Source organism: Chionomys nivalis, chromosome 21 (assembly GCF_950005125.1).
Source record: "Chionomys nivalis chromosome 21, mChiNiv1.1, whole genome shotgun sequence".
Taxonomy (NCBI): Eukaryota; Metazoa; Chordata; class Mammalia; order Rodentia; family Cricetidae; genus Chionomys; species Chionomys nivalis.
Genome location: NC_080106.1, coordinates 9,902,134 through 9,923,396, shown reverse-complemented (window position 1 = coordinate 9,923,396; position 21,263 = coordinate 9,902,134). Strand labels below are relative to the sequence as shown.

Here is a 21,263-nt window from a genome sequence, read left to right as displayed (position 1 = left end):
CAAAATACGTCTCCCAAAAGCTGCTTGGGGGGGGGGGGGAGGGGAGTCTTTCTGGCTTCTGGTTCAAGGTGCAGTCTGGCATAGCCAGAAAGTCACACGACAGGAGGCAGCTGGTCTCCCGCATCTGCGTTCAGGCAGCAGAGAGAGCTGAATGCTGATTCTTGGCTAGGCCCCCACTCACGCCATGGTCACCCACATTCAGGCCAAAAGGCCAAAGGCTCTCGGGAAATGCCCGCAGAGACACATTTGGAAGTGTGTTCATGAGGATTCTAATGCCTGTCAGGTTCATGAGATAAGCCATCACACCTGACAACATCATCAGGTAGTTTGTGGATTAAGAGAAAGTCCCACAAAGCTGTTCGTGTGCAATGATTCGGATCCATACAGAATCTCAGCAGTGCTGCTGTCCTTGGACCCAGACCCTGTGGTCCCTGCTAGAGGCCAAGCGTCCTTCTACCCACAGGTCCTTTGGCAGGCAAAGAATGGCCAGAATGGGAGTGAGTGACCAGCACTGTTAGGACGACACATGGCCAGGGCTCCTCCAGGCTCTTGTCATCAGGGCTCAAACTCTTTCCCACGCCTGCCTCTCACTTTTCATCTTTTATGACATGGAGATGCAGTTACAGATATCAAATTCTCACGAGTGCCTGAGGGAACTAGAATTTATGAGCCTTGACCTAGGAGAAAAGCCAGCCCTGGCCTAGGAGTCCGCCCTCTGGGGCCACAGGATGGAGCCAGCAGCGTATCTTTAGATTATGTTACACCAAGCAGAAATGGTGATACATATATATATGTGTGTGTGTGTGTGTGTGTCTGAGCATGTGCATGGGTATGTTGTATGCATGTGCATGTACATATGTATGCATGTGCATGCATAAATGTATTACATGGGCATATGTGTATCTGTGCAAGGATATTGAGGTATGTGCATGTATATATGTGTGCGCATGCATATGTGCACATGTGTATGCATGTGGGGTATATGTGCTTAGGTGTATGTATTGTGTGTACATATGTGTACGTGTGTATTATCTACATGAGTATGTTTGTGCATATATACATTATATGGGCATGTGTGTGCCTGGAGGGGTGTGAGGAATATGTGTGTGCATGCATGAACGTGGGCGTGTACATACTCACAGCTCATCCTGCTTTGGGAAAGAAGCGTGCAGCAGGGAAAGGGCCCTTAAGAATGACCCGCAAGTCCTGCTTCTTGGTGAGAAGGGGAGGAAGGCCTTTTTCCTTGTTCAGATGTTTCCCCAGCTAGATAACGAGCTCAGCCCTCCTGTCCTACTGAGAATCCCACTCTAGCTCCCCTCCCACTCCTGCAGCCCTGGGCAGCTTTCTCCGTAAGTCCCACATGAGCACAGAGCTTCCTGACACCATGATCGACGCTGAAGTTGGTTGTGCCTGATGATTTTGTTCACTAAGGGCCTTGTGCATCACAAGCCCAGAATTTATTAACTTTTTTTTTTGAGACAGGGTTTCTCATAGCTTTGGAGCCTGTCCTGGAACTCACACTGTAGACCAGGCTGGCCTCAAACTCACAGAGATCCATCTGTCTCTGTCTCCTGAGTGCTGGGATTAAAGGGGGCACCACCGGCAGCTTTTCTTTTTAAAGAAAAGACCCTGTTTCTGCTTGTCTACTCTCCCATCTCCAGTTGGATTTGCTGACACCGTGGCTCAAGGCCATTGTGTGTTGATCTGTGGGCTTATTGAGAAATAAAGGTTTTGTTTCCCTCTCTGCTCCAGCAGAGCCGGTGTCTCCTCCTCCATGGACAAGCCCGTTTTCCTAGTTCTCCTAGAAGATGTCGACTCTCACCCGGTACCCGTGACTTGTTTCTTTGGTCCTTGCTGGGCCCAGTGCGCTCACCCTACATCCCCTATCTCCTTTCAGGTGGACCTGGACAGTGGCCTGTCGGAGATGGCCGTGACCCAGCGCAGGCTGGTCCATGGCTGGAATGAGTTTGTCACGGATAACGCTGAGCCTGTATGGAAGAAATACCTGGATCAGGTAGGTGCAGGATGTCCTCCTCTGTGTCAGTAAGGGAACCAGCCAGGAAGGGCAAGCCAAGCAATCATTCTTTAAATATTGATCCTGGGTGTCCTTGGACAGGTCCCTATTGGGGTGTGGGGTGAATGAGTTTCTAGATAAACAATCTTGCCCTTTGGATGCTCTGAGCCTCCAAGAGGAACCCTGCATAGGTGACTAAAGATAGAGGTGGCCATGACCCTGACTAGCAATGACGGGTCCTAGGGATGCTTGCCACAGGCCAGGCACCATGCTGAACAGTAAAGAAATAAGTAGTGCCAATTTATTTTATCATCCCCCTAAAGCCATTTGCAAAGGGAGAGAAGGTGGCAAATAAGCAGGAAATCTTTGCTTGGCAAAGGCTTTGCATGGCACATAGCTTTGCCAGAGGAAGCCAATAGAGACACGGATGTCCTGGCAAACAGGCGTTTCAGAAGGCCAAGGAAGAAACAATTGAGTAGACCTGTGCCTCATGTCACTAAAAGTGAAGTCACTGTCAGGCAGGAGAAACAGCTCAGTCAGTAGAGTGTTTGTGCCAAATGAACACAAGACCCTACCTTTTAAAAGCTGAGTTTGGTGGGGTGCAGTTGGAATCCCAGTACCAGGGAGGTGGAGACAGGTGGATCCAGCCAGCCTAGCCTGCTTGGCGGGTTCCAGATTAGTAAAAGACACCATCTCAAAAAGTAAGGTGGACAGATCCAAGGAACGAACCGAGGTTGATCCTGGCCACACACACACACACGCACGCATCCATCCATGCAGACACGCGTGAGCTCACACATACACACATGCACATGCACACACATGCACATTTTCACGCTTCCCTGTGGTTTGGAATTTCAAGTCTACCTGCTCATCTTGGGTACAAGGGCTCAAAGTCACCCAGACATGGGCTGTGACACAGCCTGCCCCTGAGCACACACCCATCTCAGCTGCCAATCAATCTCCACTCATTTCCCAGTGCCCCTCATTGACTGTTTGGCTCATAGGTAGCAGGGTAGCTCTGACCCAGTCCAGAAGGTTCCTGAAATTCCATTGCTTAAGCAGTGAAGGCTCCTGGAAGTTAAGGCCTAAGGATAGAGGCTCAGACCAGCTGGGGTCAGTCAGCTCTGCCCTATTGGCGTTCTGCCTTCATTTCCTCTGGGGCCCCCCTCCAACCTCTGCCCTGCCTAAGCCACTTGGAGATTCTGCTTGCATACTGAAGGCCCCCTGCAGCACTGGTCAGGACCCCATGACTGTGGAGCACCCTCTTATCTGCCTCATCCTGTGGCTGGTGGGCTGGCTGCTGAGTCTCAGGAGGTGCATAAATAAGACCCACTCATTTAAGGGTGGTAGGTCCTCTAGCTTGTGAAAGTCTATAGAGCACGGTGGGGTATGCAGAGAAGACATTTGTATCCTGTGACACTGTTCTTAGGGAGAAGGCTGCGGCCTTCTGCATGAATCTATCTGTACTTTGGAATAGATCTTGGGCTTTGTGGGGGAGAGGGTCCTTTCTCTCCAGCAGACCCCACCCCATGTGTCTCAGACCGGAGAGCTGGAGCTTGCAAGCACCCCACTGTGTGGTGGTATTCTCTCCAAAAGAACGACCCATTCCCATCTCTTTCTGTCCCTCCTCTCTAGTGCTCTGGCAAGGAGGATGAGAAACTTCTTGGTGATAGAGAGCCATTCCTGGAGCTGCATAGCCACCAGTCCTCCCTTCCACCAACACCAAATATCACTGCATCTGTCGGATATCATGGCCAACGGACACTTACTAAGCCCTGGCCAGGCTACTCTCACCGACATGATTTTTAAGAGCCAGGAGAAACTGGGCGCAGAGACTCAGATATGTAATCCCAGCACTCAGAGACTAAGACAGAAGGATGACTGTGAGTTCTGGGTTAGCCTGTGCTACATATTAAGATGATGACTCAGGAAACTTAAAAATAGCCAGGCATGGTGTAATGCCTGTGACCGCAGCACTTGGGACAGGAAAAGAACTAAGAGTTCAAGCCCATCCTGACCAGATAGCAAGTTTAAGGAGCCCCTAGCTCAAAACCAAAATGGAGAAAGACGGGACAGTGTAAGGGAAAGGGAAAGGAGAAAAAGATAGCCTGACCATACCCTGGGAAACAGAAGTCCCAGATGGCTCCAGGTTGTCTGTGAGCCAGTGGTGGAGACAGGCAGGAGAAGCCAGATTTCTGAGTTCTCATCCACTGCACCATGCCACTGAGCCCCGAACTGGGTCCTGAAAAGACAGCCACATCCAGGGCAGGCAGGGTCTGTGACATCAGGACGGCCATCTCCCAACTGTCCAGTAGGGATGAGTTGCTAGACTCAAACGCAACCCTAACCCGAAACCAAAATGTCTTCGGGCCTCCTGATGTTGAAGAGTTGAGATTTTTGCTAGAGCCAAGTCTGGGCTGCTGCCAAGCTGCCCCCACCCACTGGGTCCTTCTACAGGTGATAAACACATGGCCTCTCCAGGGGTGAGGATGAGGTTCAGTCCTTTACCACCATGCACTAAAGTGCTTCTCTCGAGCTGTGGGACCATGTCCTGGGCCTTGTTTCCTTTTGCACCTTAGCCACTGGGAAGCTCAAAGGCAGAGATTCGCTTGTCAATCCTTCAGTTCTCTCCCTGATCTCCTTGGTTCTGATCTTCGATTCTGTCTGAGTTTGTACTCCTTTTCAATTCTCCGTAACTCGAGTCATCATGATGTAAAGGGGTGATAGACAGCAGCCATCAGAAGTTGTCTGGAGAAATCTTTGGAACTTCTGACCCTATGTGACATGTGTCCATGTGTGGGGGTTAGAGGTCAACCTAAGAGGAACATCACTAGAGTCCCCAGAGATGATCACAGGAGCGGGGTGATTGCGGCACACAGGGCTGGGGTCTGTGATGGCAAGAGAGGAGCACTTGGCAATGTAGCCAGGACTGGCATCCACCGTGCATTCCTAGGATAATGGATGAAGTGTGGTCAGGCAAGACAAAGAACTCAGAGACCAGGCTGGGTCTGGATGGGGCAGTGCCATGATCCAGCCCCGGAAGGCTGTCAACAGTAAGCTTTCCTACAGAGGAGGAATACCAGATAGGGTAGCCCCCCTTCCTAAGCCCTTAGGGAGGACCTGGAAGCCCAGCCTCACGTGAAGCTGCCCGGCAGCTGCAGGTAGGAGCCTATTCTGGCCTTTGTGAAGCTGAGACCTGCCCTGTTGTTCACCTTCCAGTTCAGGAACCCCCTGATCCTGCTGCTGCTGGGCTCAGCCGTGGTGAGCGTCCTCACCAAGGAGTATGAGGATGCCATCAGCATCGCCCTGGTGAGTGACTGGCGGTCTCAGCCCCTGGACAGGGTGGGCCAGGGCTGCCAGTTGTTGTTCAAAACATGTTATGATTTGTGTATGTCTGTATGCACATGTGGGAACACATGTGTACATACATGCAGAGGCTAGAGTCAACCTCAGCTGACATTTCTCAGGAGGCTTTCATCTTGTTTTCTGAGACAGGGTCTCTCGCCGGCCCAGAGCTTACCATGTAGGCTAGGCTGGCTGGTCAGGAAGCCCTAGGAAGCCACCTGTCACTGCCTCCCCAGCCCTGGGGTTGCAGGCATGCAGCACTATGCCTGGCTTTTTACTTGGGTTCTGCAGCTCAAACTAAGGACTTCATACTCACAAGCCAAGCACTCTGCCAACTGAACCATCTCCCCAGCCCTGTGACCAGTTATTGCACAAGAAAAAGGCGGTGGGGCGTTTACTGTGAGCAAAGAAAGGAGAGATTAATAACAAGCAAATCCACCACCTGCCCCCCTGCCAACATTGAGGGGGTCTGTGCGGCACAGGCAGTCCCAGGACGAAGAAACCTGTTTGGGGGCGACTGCTCTGCCACCATCTCCTTCCCTGTGGGATCTGAGTGTGTTATAAGACACAGTCACTCTGTTAGTTACTTGTCTTTCTGTTGCAATCAAATACCAGAAAGGAACATTGTAGAAGAGGCTTTATTTTGGCTCAGGCTTTGAGAGGGGACAGTCCAGAAGGCGGCCAAGGCATGGCTGTGGGAGTAGCGTGTGGCTGTGACCGCAGAGGGAGGAGACCGCCTATCATGTGGAGGCGGATCAAGAAGCAGGGCGGGGATGTAAGCCTCCACTCTCCACTAGACCCTCCACCTCCCAAAGGTTTCACAGCTTCACAGAACAGCACTGCTATCTGGGGAGCAAGTGTTTAAGCCCACGAGCCTATGAGAGGTGGGTGACTCACATCCCAGCCACGATACGCTAGAGGTTACTTCGCCTTTTAAGCTTGTCTCACTTAAGGGAGATAGAGATTAAAGCTGATGATGATTTTACTCCTGTATGGTGGTGTACGCCTTTAATATCAGCACTCAAGGTAGAGGCTGGTGGAGCTCTGTGAGTCTGAGGTAAACCTAGCCTACTCAGCAAGTTCCAGGACAGCCAAGGCTAGATAGAGAGAGACTGCTCAAAAACAAAGACTGATGGTTTTGGAATTTGCACACTTGTTTGATCACCTCTGACCAGTTCAAAAACACTTTCATTGCCCTTAAAAGAAACCCGGTGCCATCGACAGCCATTTGTATCCCCACCCTCATACCACCCCCCACCCCCACCCCTGTGCAGCCCCAGTGGCCTCCGCCCCTCACATCTTTCTGAGTTTAATCACATCTGTGTCTGACCCTGCAAATGATTTGAACAGCTCTTGCTGCTCTCGCTCCGCCTCTTCATAGGCGTGGCCTATCCCACCCGTGGTGTGAATGGGGGGGGCAGAGTCACACCTGCAGGTGTAGAACAGGCCTGTAGAGCTGACAGGTGAACACAGCAGGCTCCAAGTGAACATGTCTGTTGTTACCTAATGCCATGACAAAAGCGTGTCTGCAGAAAAATCTAGAAGGGTTCCCCAATGTGCAAGCCCTGGGGAGTTGGGGTTTGATGGCTTTTCTGATGTTGGACAGGGACACTTGGCTGCTTGCTGACTTTCCTTACGAAGCAGCTATTTTGCAAAGAGAACTGGCAATGTGTTCTCTTGGTGGTGCTGGGGCTCGAACACAGCACCTCACACGTGCAGGGCAAGCGCTCTACCCCTGAGCCAGGCCCCCAGCCCTCACTGGATGATCCTAGGCAGGGGCTGTAGCCCTGAGGCCCTGCTGCACACACACACACACACACGCACAGCCCTCTTTTTAGAGGTTGAGACATAGTCTTCCTAAGTTGCCCAGGCAGGCCTTCTGCTCCAGTCTCCTGAGCAGCTTGGATTACAGGTCTTCACCTCGGAGCTTGGAGGGCAGTGCACGTTCAGAGCCCCTGTGCTCCGGTAGTTGGCTCTGGACTCACTCTCACCTGCAAGTCCTGCTTACATCCTCCCTTCCCGGAACCTTCTCTTCCAGGCCGTGCTGATCGTGGTGACTGTTGGCTTCATCCAGGTGTGTATATCCCGAGATCCCATCTTGGTGGGGTACCAGGGACATAATGGGCACTTGTCTTGTCGGGGTTCCCCTCTTTGAACAGCACATCTGATGTGCTTCCTGCCAGGAATACAGGTCGGAGAAATCTCTGGAAGAGCTGACCAAGCTGGTGCCTCCAGAGTGCAACTGGTAAGTGGGGTTTCCATGAAGCTGTGGTCCATGGATGACCTGATGAACTTGACCAATGCTTGGCTAGCGCTGTCCCCTCCATGGTGTGACACAGGGAGGGCTGTCTCAGTCTCAGGGCAAGTGACAAGATCTCGTGTCTGCCCTGGTGGTGGCTTGCTGTGTGATCACAGACAGGAGGTGCCGTCTCTCCTGTCTCTGCTCTGGCAGCAGGGTCTAACCTGGGGTGTGTGATCTAGGACTGCAGATGAAAGGGAAGAGCCTGTAGAATAAAGCAGAAGCCTGAGTTTTCCCTGAAGAGAGGGGCCAGAGTCCCTGTGCTCTCAAAATGAAGCTAAGCCTGGGGTAGTAACAGGTGCAGCAACAGAGCACGGTGTGGCTGCGGCAGGGCTGTACGTGGAGGGATGTCTTAGTGGCTGTTCTGTTGCTGTGAAGAGACACCACGGCCAAGGCAACTTAGAAAGTTTATTTGGAGCGTGCAATTTCAGAGGGTGAGTGTGTAATCATCATGGTGGGGAACTGGGCAGCAAGCAGGCATGGCGCTGGAGCAGTAGCTGAGAGCTTGCCTGTTGAGACAACCACCAGGCAGAAAAAGAAAGAGCCAAGTGGGATGGCATGGGCTTTTAGAACTCCCCAGTAACACACCTCCTCCAACCAGACCACGCCTCCTCCAACAAGACCACACCTCCTAAGCCTTCCCAAACATCTATAAACTGGAACCAAACGTTCAAACGTATTAAGACTCTAGGGGCCATTCTCATTCAAACTCCCACAAGGGTACTCTCTGGTTGGCTCAGCAGCTCTGGGCAGGTGACAATATCTTGCCAACCTTTGACAGTGTTTCAACCTAGTGCAATATGCGGCAATAGAAACTTCCAGAAGTGTCCTCTCACCCACCCTGCACAGTGTGAGGTCACTAGCCATGGGTGCCTAACAAGAACTCCAAGTGTGGCCGAGTGGGGGAGATGGAGTCCTCATTTTCTGACATTTTATTTGGGTTTATTAAAGTGGGCATATAGGCAAGTCGGGACACTTGGACAGAAAGGACTCTAAGTGCATAAGGGGCCAACTTCCGAACATTTTTTTTTTATGCTTACTTATTTGTGTATATTTGTGTGAATGTAGCATGTCACAGTGTGTACAAGGTCAGAAGACAACTTCGGGGAGTCAGTTCTCTACTGCCATGTGACTTCTAGGGGTCAAATGCATGTGGTCAGGTTTGACCCCGCTGAACCATCTCCCAGCTGGCTCTGAGGCCAGCTTTTAAGGACATGGCGCAGAATTCACAAGCCACCTCTGGTCTGTGAAGAGGCACAGGAAAGCCTGCCTTTCCCCCTCCCACCAACCCAGCTGAGGGTCCTGAATGTTGCAGAGTCCCCTCAGTGCCTGTGCCGCTCAAAATGAAGGCTAGAGTCCCCGCATGGCCTGAGACACGTTAGAGGACACAGCTACTCAGCTCAGCTCTGGACCCTGCGAAAAGTTTACAGGGACACCCATGACATGAGCTGGGGCTGTAGGTGGGAAGAAAGCCCCATGGGTCATGGGTCTGGCTGGTCTCCCAAGGTGCCAGCAGTTACAGGATGAGAGAGACATACAGAGAGATGGAGGAAGAGGGCCACAGTCAGCTGGAGTGGGAGACACACGCCCATAGGCAGGAGGAACATTCTAGAAGATGTAGGGAACTGTGACTATATCTGGGCTCACAGGTTGGAGAACGAGGCTGTCACAAACCCAGACAGGCGACATCAAGAGCTGAGCAGCAGAAATGTGAACCATCTATGATGGTACCTGGACTTCAAGTTCAAATCCTGAGTCTTGGCTTTTCAGTCATGGCGCATGTTACTCCTGTCCCCAGAGGCCACTTCAGAGACAGTTTTCTTTTGGAAGCAGGGACACCGTGAGGTGCATAGCAGTGAGGTCATCCCTGTGGGAGGAGTGGGGAGGCTGCAGACCTCAGAGAGCTCAGGGTCCTTTGGTGAGTAGGGGTGGGGTAGTAAGCTGAGAGACTAGGTAACTGGCAAGCAGCTGGTGATCCCCAAGTGACCACTACCCCAACACACACACATATCAACCAACAACAGCTGCAGCGGAATTGCAGTGATGGGGGAGGGACAAGGACAGCCCCCAGAGGGCCCATCAGACAGCCTTGATGTGATACCGGAGGAAGAGATAGCATTGGAGGAAGAGCCGTGGAGCAGCAGGGTGTGCCTGGTGCTCTTGGCTACAAAGAAGGGAAAACTTAATTGTTTAGGATACAAGGAAATGGCATTGTGTCACAACAAGAGGTCAGAGTGAGGTTGACATGGTGCCATGGGCTGGCTCTTGCTTCCTTCCTCTGCCATCATCGGGTTGTTGGCATATCACTTTGATTGGCTTTCCTTGTGGTGCCAAGATGGCTGCCGCAGCTCCAGGCATCACAGACACCAAACTGTATAGGTCCCACTGAAGAGACTGTGTGTGTACAGGGCAAGGAAGCCTTTCTCGCAAGTTCCAGGCAATATCTCATGTCTCACAAACTGGAGCTCTGTGATACATTCATGTCTAAGCCTGTCACAGGCAAGGATGGAACCACTCTGATGATAACACCTAGTGGTCACTCACTAGCTAATTAAACATGCATCTGTAGAGAAGGGTGAAGGCCTAAGCAGAATCACGTCCCCTGTCAGGATAATGGGGATACCTACCCTAACTGTCGAGGTCTATAAAGACTCTTAAGATCACAAAAGGGTGTGTGCAAGACCTGAACGGGACCAGGAGTAGAGGGTCAGGTGGAAGATTTTTGTGGGGTTGCTTCCAAGGCCAGGAGAAGCCGCTGGAGCGTTTAGGGGGAATGAGGGGGCTGGTTTAGCTCTCCCTGGCTGCTGGGCAGTTGAACAGGAGGCCAGAAGGACTAGAAGGGGAAGCACTGCAGTAGGAACCTGTGCCCAGAGAGTTGTCGATCATCCCAGGGTAGGTGGCTGTGCCTGAAGGAGGGCTAGGCTTCCCAGGCAATGCCGCTGCCCCCTGATGACGTCTTTCCTTCCTGACTTCCAAGCCAGGGTGATATATTCTCTCAGTGTCCAAGCGTGTTTTCCTAGGTGCCATTCAGAAGCCATAAAGCAGCTGGCCTCCACCAGTAGAGGCTTCTGGAGGCAGTAGCCTCATTTCTCAGGTGAGACCCTGAGTGTCTCAGGAGCCATCTGCCTTCCCAAGTATCTTGAGATATGAGTTTAAAAAGCAGAACTGTAAACTCCTGAGAGTTTGCCAGCGATAGAAACCCCAAGTTGATCTCTAAATCCAGTTATCAGAGAGTGAGGTGGGGCTCACCATTCTGCTGCTTCTCCCACACAGCCTGAGGGATGGCAAGCTCCAACACATGCTCGCCCGAGACCTGGTTCCAGGAGATATCGTGTTCCTGTCCATCGGAGACCGGATCCCTGCTGACATCCGACTCACGGAGGTAAGCAACATGTAACAGCCGGTCCTGATGAGCAGGCGGGCGGGGTATGAGCACAAGACCCCCCCCCAAAGTCACTGTTCCCAAGTGGCTTACCTTCTAAGAACAGAGGTGCCCAGGCTGTGTGGCTTCCATTTCCACAGTTTGTTACCCACGGTCAACTGTAGCCTAAAAATATTAGTAATTTTTTTCACTCTTGAGGGAGAATGAGAGAGACAGAGACAGAGAGAAAGAGAGACAGAGAGACAGAACATTTATTATAACCTAGTTTTATAGTTGGGCATCCTCTGGGGAGCTGGGAACATGACCCCATGGTTGAGGGGGACCACCAGCAAAAGCCTAACACATCTTGGTTGGGTGGAGCTTTGTGCATATGTGTTGAGTCTCGTGTGTGTGTGTTTGAGTGTGGAGGCTGGAGAGTCACCTTGGGTGTCATCTCTTGGGTACTGTCTATCTTGGTTTTTGAGACAGTCTGTTACTGGTCCGGGGCTTGCCAAGTAGCCTCAACTGGCTGAACCAGTTAGCCCCGGGACCTGTCTCCATCTCCCTAGCTCTGGGTTTACCACCACGCCCTGCTGCCATGGTCACCACTTCCCCCTCCTCTTTCTCTCCTTCCTCCTCCTCATCTTCTCCCTGAACGGGTCTAGGGCTCAGACCTTTACCAACTAAACTATCTCCCAGCCCTGGTTATGTGGCTTCTAGAGCAGATCACAATGGCAAAATCATCCAGGGCAAGACTGGGGGAGACTTCATGGCAAGGAGGGAAACTGAGGCAGAGAACCATCAAGTGCAGCCTTGAGATCTGGTTTGGCAACTCCGATGGGGCTGGCTCCTCCCACAGCTTAAGGGTTCAGGGTTATGATCTAGTTAGCACACCTGGGGCTGTGTGAGGTGATGCTGCTGCATTCTGGAGAAGGGCCTGGGTGACAGAGTCACCTGAGTGACACATTCTTCCAAGAACAGGAGAGTGCTCTTTGGACTCTCAGTAAGCAGGTGACTGAGGGAATCCTGAGGAGGCTGCGCAGCCGGTCAGGAGTCGCGTCTGCTGCGAGTGTTCTTGGAGGCAGAGCTATGAGAGGAGCTGCACGTAAGGCTGGTTTTGAACCCAGCACCTGAAATTCTACCTGGGCAACCTGGAGCTCTTTGCTTACCCTCTCTGTACTTCAGTTGCCTTATACGTAAGGCAGGAGGAGGTAGCAGTCTGGGGCAGTCAGAAGCCTTAAAGAGCTTCATGCCTGCAGAACTATGGGAACACTGGCTCCTAAGAAACTCAGTGGGCGTATGGGACAAGAGAACCTTGGGCTTTAAATCCTAGCCCTGTGTCTCATGATATAAATGGCGTTTGTCCAGACTGCACAGAGTTATTGTGCGGTCAGGCAATCCGCAACCGGTAACGGCCCAGATACTGGCAGGTGATTTACGTTTCTGTAGTCCTGAGTGGACCATAGGCCTCTAGATGAGTTGAAGTCTAACTACTGCTACTGGCTCTTGAGGACTCAGACCCATTTCAGTAACACCCTGGGCATATCAACAGCGTGAGAGTGACACCATCACGCCCCACACATCTCCCTGTTGGCATTTTGCAACTCCCTGGGACAATCAATAGCTTTGTTTATCCACAGCAAAACACCTTTATCGACAGTTTAGCTCCAAGACTCAGGAGTGGCCAGCCCCCGACTACCGAGTTCCGGGCACAGGAGGCTCACGTGCCTGAGGACAGACCCGTGCCTGAGGACAGACCCACAATAGTCCGTGCATGGCTGCATGGGGTCACAAAGCCTTGCCTTCTGGTCTCCTGAGTGGGAACAAAGGCAAAAGTTCTTGACTGTTCTTTCCCCTGTGGAGACTAAAATGAAGACAATTGAATGGAGTTGTCAGAACTCCAAGCAAGCTTTGCCAAGGAATCCTAGCACTGGGAACAGGCATATGGTGGGGGAGGGGGGGTGAGACAGGAGCACACATGTGACCTGGTAAGGGAGGGAGTCTCCGTGGACCCCATCCTTCAGCACAGCCACCTTTGTTATGCTGGGGCTATGCTCATTCCTGTGAGATTGTGCCCTCCTCCCCACAACTACCTGCTCCTCCTCATTCGGATGCTCTGTCCAGGGCTCCTGGGAAGCGACCACTGTTTATGGTAGCACGCTGCAAACTGCATGGTAACCAGAGCTGTGTGCACAGTGGTGGCCCACTAGACTTGACACCCCAGTAATGCTACAGCCCTCCTGGCTTTGCCAGCGTACTCTGTGATGTGGGCTCAAACTGAAGATGCATAAAGGCACATTTTGTGGGAACGTGTGGCTGTTTGTACTTAAGGAACCTGCTGACACCTGAGACCCTCCTGTCACCTCCTGGTGGCCGATAGTGCTCTACAGCCTCCCGAGGGGCACTCAGGGTAGCTTTCTACCTAGGCTGTGAGGCACCGATCTGCTCTCCTTACCCCCATCTTCTACAGTTGTCCTTCTAGGTCCCTCCTGCCTGTCAGACGCCAGCAGATGCTGTAACAAAGCCCAAGTCCAAATCAGGCAGATCGTGTTCTCTCCCAGTTCTAGAGACCAGCAACTTTTCAGCGATGGGAGGTGCCAGTCCATGGCTCCTGCCAACTCGTAGCCCCTCTCTGATTATTTGTCTTCCCCCAAGGATCTTAGGGTGCCATTGACCCCACTCTCTCGGGAGCATCACCTCCCGATTTCAGAGTGCCTGTTACACCTGCCAAGTTCCTCTGCTAAACAGGGTGCTGTACCCGCACGTTCTGAAGATGGGGATATGAATGCCTTGGGGAGGGTTCACACCCAAGACCCTCTCTGAGCTCTTCTTTCCATCCCTGGGCCTCTCCCTTACACCTCTGGCACCAAGACAGGGACCCAGGGCCTCGTGCGTGCTAAGCCCGCATGTACCACTGAGTTACATCTCCTGCCTTTGTTTTGCTTTTATTTTGAGACAGGTTTCACTAAGTTGTCCAGGCTAGCTTTGAACTTTTGGTCCTCTTGCGTCAGCCTCCCAAGCTCTGAATGGTTGACTGCCACTGCCGGGCCCAGGTGATGTAAGGTTTCTATGTGCAGGTCACTGTGCTGGGTGCCAGGCCAACCTGATCTAAGGTGTCTATGCATGGGGCACTGTGCTGGGTGCCAAGGATACTACAGAGAACAGACCTGACCCTGAGCATGGGTTTAGTGCCCAGAGCAACAGGTCTGAGCCTGTCCTTGCAGGTAGCTGTTCAGTGATGGTCAGGAAAGTATGATGGAAAGTCCTGGGGATCCCAGAGACCAGGCCTGCCTGTGGAGGGCTGGAGGGGCTCCCTGGAAACAACCACTTTGGGGCTAACCTTGAGGTCAAATGAATAGGCATTAGCTGTTTAGGGCACAAAAGGCCTAATCTACAACCCAGGCCTGACCTCCACACCAGGAACACTTGTCTCCACGTAGGGGCCCTGTCTGCTGCGAGGTCTGTGTCCCTGTGTCCCTATATATTGCCCCCCATGGACTTGGCCTTCCCATCCTGAGATCTCAGTTCAAGTCTGTCCATCCTCCCAGCCTCCTCTTAGGACTTTTCTCTCTGCCCTGTATCTTCACCTGCTGAGCCATCTCGCTGGCCCTGTTCCACCCTATTGACACCACACAGAGGGAACTGAATAGCAGCACATAGACTCCTGGAGATGCTCACTCCATATAGAGTAGATCCTTCGTATACTATGCCATATGGCTCCCACAGTTGTGGGAAGTGGGTCCAGGTACTTGGAGAGGCAAAGATGCATTCCAAGGAGCGGCTGAGTCATGTTTTCTGGTGATTCTCACGTTGCAAATAGCATTAACAAGGCGTGAGACTTGCACGTCTTCCTGGAGGGGTCGGGAGTTCTGAGCTTTTTTGGTTCTGTGATTCTGAATCTGGATTTCCAAGGCTCCTTTCTCCTTGGCATCTTATAGGGCTTTTGGTACTGTTGCAAGCTTCAAGACTTCTGAAGGCAAGAGGGGAGCTCAGAGTTTCGCCTTTGTCCCCCAGGTCACAGACCTCCTGGTGGACGAGTCCAGCTTCACGGGAGAAGTAGAACCATGCAGCAAAACAGACAGCCCACTGGTGGCCAGTGGGGACCTCAGCACCCTGAGCAACGTGGTCTTCATGGGGACGCTGGTGCAGTGCGGGAAGGGTCAGGTAAGCAGAGCCCGGGGTGCTGGCCCTGCAGCTCCAGGCCCCCTGTTACCTCCCTCTCTCTTCCACACAGGGAGTTGTGATTGGAACCGGGGAACAGTCTCAGTTTGGAGAAGTGTTCAAGATGATGCAGGCGGAAGAGGTGAGGGCAGCAGGGCCGGGGGCAGCTACTGTTTTCATTGGGGCTGTTCTAAGCCAGGGTCAGCCCTGCTCAACCCCGGAAAGTTGGAGGCCACAGGAAATAGGAGCAGGCTTTGTGTTTTTCATTTGAAGACTTCAGCATGTATGTCAGGCATGTGTGCCGGTAGCTCCAGGATAAGGGCACTTGCTGCCAAGCCTGATGACTTGAGATTGATCCCAGGAACCCATGCGTGAGAAAGATAGAACAACTCCCCAAAGTTGTCCTCAGAACCCCATGTGTGTCCCCCAAAAAACAAAACTTACCATTTTATCAAGCATGTATGCATGTGTACCCCACATAGCCTTGGCTCAGAACAGTCAAAAGAGTCATGGGTCCTAACACACCATTGTTCTTCCGTGCCCTGCCCCTACCCTACAGACACCTAAAACTCCTCTGCAGAAGAGTATGGACAAGTTGGGCAAGCAGCTGACTATCTTTTCCTTTGGCATCATCGGTGAGTGACGTCATTTCCTGCTGGGTTCTGGAGAGGAGGCTGTGCTGGTGAAATTTCAGGGACTCCACATTGGGTACTATACATTCGTTACTGGGGAAACTGGGGTCCCTTCTTTGGGTTCTCAGTCTCAGTAATAAAAGAATTTTTAAATGAACTTGGGAGGGAGCTTGGGGACATTTCTATTAGAGTTTGAGAGAAAATAATAGGGCATCTTCTGGGGGAAGGACATGGGGGGAAAGGAAAGCAGAAATAGATGCCTTTCTAGAGTTAGACCAGAACGTTCTGCCGTGGAGGTCAGCAGGCAAGCTGGTCACGGGTGGCTTCAGAGAAAGAACAAGAAACCCAAAGCACCAGAGAAAATGTTTCAGCTTTGGTCAGTACCCCTGCCCCCCACCAAAAGAGATAGAAAAGAATAAAAAGTTAGGACTCAGAAATGTGGTCATCTTGCAGTTGCTTGGTGAGGCTCTGGGAAGGACAGGGCAGGTTTTCCAGGGAGGAAAAGGATATTATGTCTTTAAGGGGATAATTATTCCTCCACCTCCTTAGAATGACTTCAGGTAAACCGGCCTCCCTGAGGGTGGTCTCTAGCTGGTGATTGACAGACCCTGACGGACTACCTCTGGGAGTGGTGGGGAGAAGGGGTACAGACGACAGTGGCCTGTGATGTTCTCAACTTTGGAGTAGATCAGGAAAAGGTAGAGTCATTAGCAAGTGATCCATCCTCAATGGCCTTTCTAGCTCCCATAACTACGCTGTTAGTGGCATGACTCAGATTAGCACCTGCTGAGAGCACCAGGTTCCTGGGTACTGGAACAAAGAATCCAACCAGAAGCTTGTAGGTGGTGAGGGAAATAGAGTGTTTTACTCAGGAAGAGAAAGGAATGGCGGAGAATGGATTGGCTGGGAGAGGAACAACAGGGTCTAGACTCAAGCCCTGCCTCCTTCTATAGTCCCTACCTGCCATAGGGCATATACACAGAGCCCCCTCTGGGAGATCTTGCACACTCTCTGTGTTGTTACCTGCATCCCTGGCAGGGAGAGGTTTCCAGTCCTTCTAACTGGCCTAACAGCTCTAGAGATCCGCCCTTCTCTGCCCCACAGTGCCAGAATTAAAAGCACAGGCAGCCTTACCCAACTTTTCTGTGGGATGGTGCTTGGGGTTCGAACTCAGATCTTCATGCTTGCAGAGTTGTCAACAAGATGAAACTTCTAAAAAAGAAAAAGAAAAAAGGTGATGGAGGCCAGGCATGCTGGCATATATCTTTAATCCCGTCACCGCTCAGAGGCAGAGGCAGGTAGATCTCTGTGGGTCTGGGGACAGCCTGGTTGACATAGTGAGGTCCAAGCCAGCCAGGGCTACACTGTGAAAAACTGGCTCAAAAAATAGATGGTGTTGGGCCTGGGAGTTGGCTGGTTCGCAAAGCGCCTGCCTTGTAAGCATGAGGACCTGAGTTCAATCCCAGAACTCATTTAAGAAGCCAGGTGTGGGCCACTGAGCTGGGTCACTGAGTGAAGATACTGGTCATCAAGTACAATGGTGATTCCAGCCCAGCTCCTAAAACCCACAAGACAGAAAGAGAATTGACTCTTGCAGGTTGTCCTCTGACCGCCACACATATGGCATGGCATGTGCACCCAAACATGCACATACACAAACATACACATGTACACACAAAGATATTTGTAATTTAAAAACTTTTAAAGGAATATTCAAAATAAAATCTGGGTGTGGTTTATAATCCCAGTGCTGCGGAAGTAGAGACAGATGGATCTTTTTCTTTTCAAGACAGGGCTTCTTTGGGTAGCCTTTGCTGTCCTGGAACTCACTTTGTAGACAAGGCTGGCCTCAAACTCAGAGATCTGCCTGCCTCTTCCTCCCGAACACTGGGATTAAAGGTGTGTACCACCACTGCCCGAAGACAAATTTTTTTTGTTTTTTGGATTTTTTGTTTGTTTTTTGTTTTTTTGAGACAGGGTTTCTCTGTAGCTTTGGAGCCTGTCCTGGCACTAGCTCTGTAGATCAGGCTGGTCTCGAACTCACAGAGATCCGCCTGCCTCTGCCTCCCGAATGCTGGGATTAAAGGCGTGCGCCATCACAGCCTGGCCAACAAATAGGTTCTTATAGCTCTCTTGCCAGTCAGAGGAGTCAAATGAAAAAGTCCTAAATCCGTATGAGAGGTGACCTCTCAACAACCAAGATAGATACCCCATGAAGAACTAGGCTGGGGCTGTCCTCTGACCCCACATTAACACCTGTGATACACATGGGCACATGCACATGGATGTCCAAGGTGGAAATCTCACCGCATGCCCGTGGCAAGACATACTCACTGGGGGATTCTCCTCTGAAGAGCTGTCACCTCCAGTAGACTAGGGGTGTCAGCTGAGTTCCTGGGACTCCCGGAGGTCCACAGGAGCTGTGGGGAAGCTGGCACAGGCTCTCTAGGAGATGACGGTATCTGCCAATTCCCTTGGTTAGATCCTCTTGGCACAGCCAACTTCAAGTTATCCATGGCAGGACCTGAAGGTGGCCGTGGGATGGATGCGCAGGGCCACCCCTCGCAAGGCCTTGCCAGCCAGGACCAGCATCTTCTGACTGCAATGGCAGATGAAGTTCCTAGAGAGGGCTCTGGGCTCCCTGTCCAGCCCCCTTTTCTAACAGAGCCCCCTAATTCATTTCATCTTAATTCATCTGGGTCCCAGCAAACATTTCAGTAAAGGACTGAATTCCACGACCAGTCACGTCACACACACATATACATACATGCACATGCTCACACCAGTACAGGTCATCCCGTTTCCTGTGTCCTGCAGTGCAAGCTGGCATCTTTTGGAAAGTCTTTAAAGAGCAATCAATAAGCCACCTCTCCGTCCTTCTCACTGTTCTTTATGTCACCTGCAAGGACAGGGAGCTGTGGTCATGCTCCCATTTACAGGCAAAGAAACTGAGGCTACATCTGGCTACCCCAGTCCTTTTCTGCATGGCTGGAACATCTTGGGAACTTGTTCACGGGTCCCAGTGGTGGCTCAGGCCACTTCTGTCCCCATGCCTCCAGGGCCCAGCACAATGCCTGGTATTTAGTAAACCTTTGATGACTGGCAAAGGAGGAAGAGGAAATTCAATCAGGACATAAAACATATTTAAGAATCAGTGGCCCAGGGGTTGGGGTGTGGCTCTGTGGTAGAGTTTGCTGGTGTGCCTAAGACTCTGGGTTCCAGCCCCAGCAGTGGGGGGGGGAGAGAGAGAGAGAGAGAGAGAGAGAGAGAGAGAGAGAGAGAGAGAGAGAGAGAGAGAGGAAGGAAGCAACAGAGGCTTATCCACCCCAGCAGGAGTAACACAGATTACAGATAGGAATGGCCCAGGGTGAACTGGTGATCAGTGTCTTCAACCTAAACTAGACAGGAATTCTTTCTGAAAGAATAAAACAGGATTTTTCCCCCTCCAGTAAAATGTGTTTTCTTTAAACAAAACAAAACAAACAACAAAAAAAAGGTGAGTGATTGCGGGTTCTTTTTATTTCTTTGCTTTGGTTCATTTGAAACAAGGTCCACGCTGACCTCAAACTCTTGCCATCCTCCTCTCTCAGCCTCCTGAGTGCTGGGATTATAAGTAGGAGCCACCATGCCTACATATCCAGGTTAATTCCCTTTAAACTACTCCCACCTTCCCCCCATTCTAGAGATTGGACTTAGGGCTCCATGTGTGCTAGGCCATCCTTCCTCTCCAGCCCAGAAACCTCAAGCTTCTGAGGCAGCTACTTATTTCCAGCCTTCGAGGTCCCAGAGGGCCCCTCAAGAAGTGGGCTAAAAGCATGGTGAGGCACTGGGGTGTGCACAGTGGCCCAGACTGACGCAGTCCCCGTCTCTTGCAGGTCTCCTGATGCTGGTCGGTTGGATGCAAGGCAAGCCCCTTCTCAGCATGTTCACTATCGGGGTCAGGTTCGTTGTCAAGGCTCCCAAGCCCCTCCCCCAGCAGAGCAGGTGGCAGACTGCAGGGCAGGCAGGGAGAGAGAGGCACTTCTTGACCCTAGCAAAGCGGGTCTCCCGTAGCATGTGGGAGGGGTGCACTGTATATAACATAGGGTCTGCTTTTCATCCCTCATCACTGAGGGTTTGGATCTATCGAGGTGAGGGCCTGGGCCTCCACTGTGCCTCAAGCACAGGCAGGGTGTGACCTTGTTATATTGTGGCAAAATGCCTGAGGAAAGGAAGTAAGGGAGTAACGACATATTTTGGTTCAAGGTTTCAGAGGGTTCCTCCAAGGTCACCTGGCTCCTGTGGTGAGCAAGGCAGGATGGCAGCAAAAAGCGGGGAGACATGTGGTGTTCCTGGTTCCCTCCTCTCCCCATTCATTCCATCTGCTCCCTTTGGGATGGCACCCCACACACACAGGGTGGCCAGATGCATGACATACCAATATCTTGATGGTTTCTCCATCCAATCAAATGGATAGTCCAGACCACTCTGACTGGGACCAGGGAGTAGGCTGGTGACAGAGCAGGTACCTGGCATGCGCAAAGCCCTGGCTTCCATCCCTGCTCTGCGGAAAATCAGTACAGTACTTCACCTTGACTTGTTTACATCTGCAAGGACCTGGATGAACCACCCATCTCTCCGTCTCTAAGACGGGATCTCACGTAGCCCAGGCTGGCTTTAAACCTCTAATGTAGCCAAGGATGGCCTTGAAGTTCTGATCACCCTGCATGTAGTTGGTTTAAACCTTGCTGGGAATTGAACCCAGGATTTTGGGTTTCAGACTCCCAGGAGTGGGAGTCTGGATCTCTTGATGCTGGGACAAGAAACAGGAGCTCCTAGCTGGTTCTTGCTTAGTTCCTTGGGGTCACACATGCTCCACCTTATAAGTGGGGAAACTGAGATTCAGGTTCCACCATTGCCCATGGCTGCAGAATTCGGGAGCGGAGGAGAGACTCTGAACGGCTTCTCACAGTGCCTCTAGGCAGAATAAGACCCTTCACTTGCTAAGATTCTGTTCACACCCTAGACAGCTGGCAGCCGTCGGGCCACAAATATTGACTGAGCATTGCTGGACGATTTGTTACATCATCAAAGCACTGATTGAGCCACAGGCCTGGGCCCACACGGGGTTTTTCAGGCTGGTAGAGAAGGTGATTGTGAGCAATTTAAGTGTGGGTTACCAATGCAATTACAGCTTAGCATCTGTGCTGTGCTGATACCCCATGGGAAGTGTTGGCTGTGAGAGAGAGACTGAGAGGGAACAGGGAGGGGTGTGGAACTGGGAAGGGAGTCAAGGATATTTTCTATGTGATATTGAAAGCAGGGAGTTGAGAAGGGCCAGTTAAGAGAATAGCAGGAAGGGATCGCCAGGCAGGAAGGAAGCAGCAAGCAGGTATAAAGGCCCTGAGTTAGGATAGTGCATAGCAGACCAGCGCCACTAGGAGGACACCATTGATACCTGATGTAGTC

General features: G+C 51.6%; 1 protein-coding gene across 1 annotated transcript in view; it reads left to right on the top strand.

Moving 5' to 3' along the window:
• The window catches only part of Atp2c2 (ATPase secretory pathway Ca2+ transporting 2), a 57,316-nt gene that overhangs the window by 17,678 nt on the left and 18,375 nt on the right, over window positions 1-21,263 (top strand). The window contains exons 3-11 of the mRNA XM_057753708.1: window positions 1,898-2,014; window positions 5,237-5,326; window positions 7,401-7,436; window positions 7,546-7,607; window positions 10,935-11,043; window positions 15,037-15,186; window positions 15,257-15,325; window positions 15,743-15,818; window positions 19,691-19,757. Coding sequence (XP_057609691.1) covers window positions 1,898-2,014; window positions 5,237-5,326; window positions 7,401-7,436; window positions 7,546-7,607; window positions 10,935-11,043; window positions 15,037-15,186; window positions 15,257-15,325; window positions 15,743-15,818; window positions 19,691-19,757 — 776 coding nt within the window. The remainder of the gene's footprint in view (window positions 1-1,897; window positions 2,015-5,236; window positions 5,327-7,400; window positions 7,437-7,545; window positions 7,608-10,934; window positions 11,044-15,036; window positions 15,187-15,256; window positions 15,326-15,742; window positions 15,819-19,690; window positions 19,758-21,263) is intronic.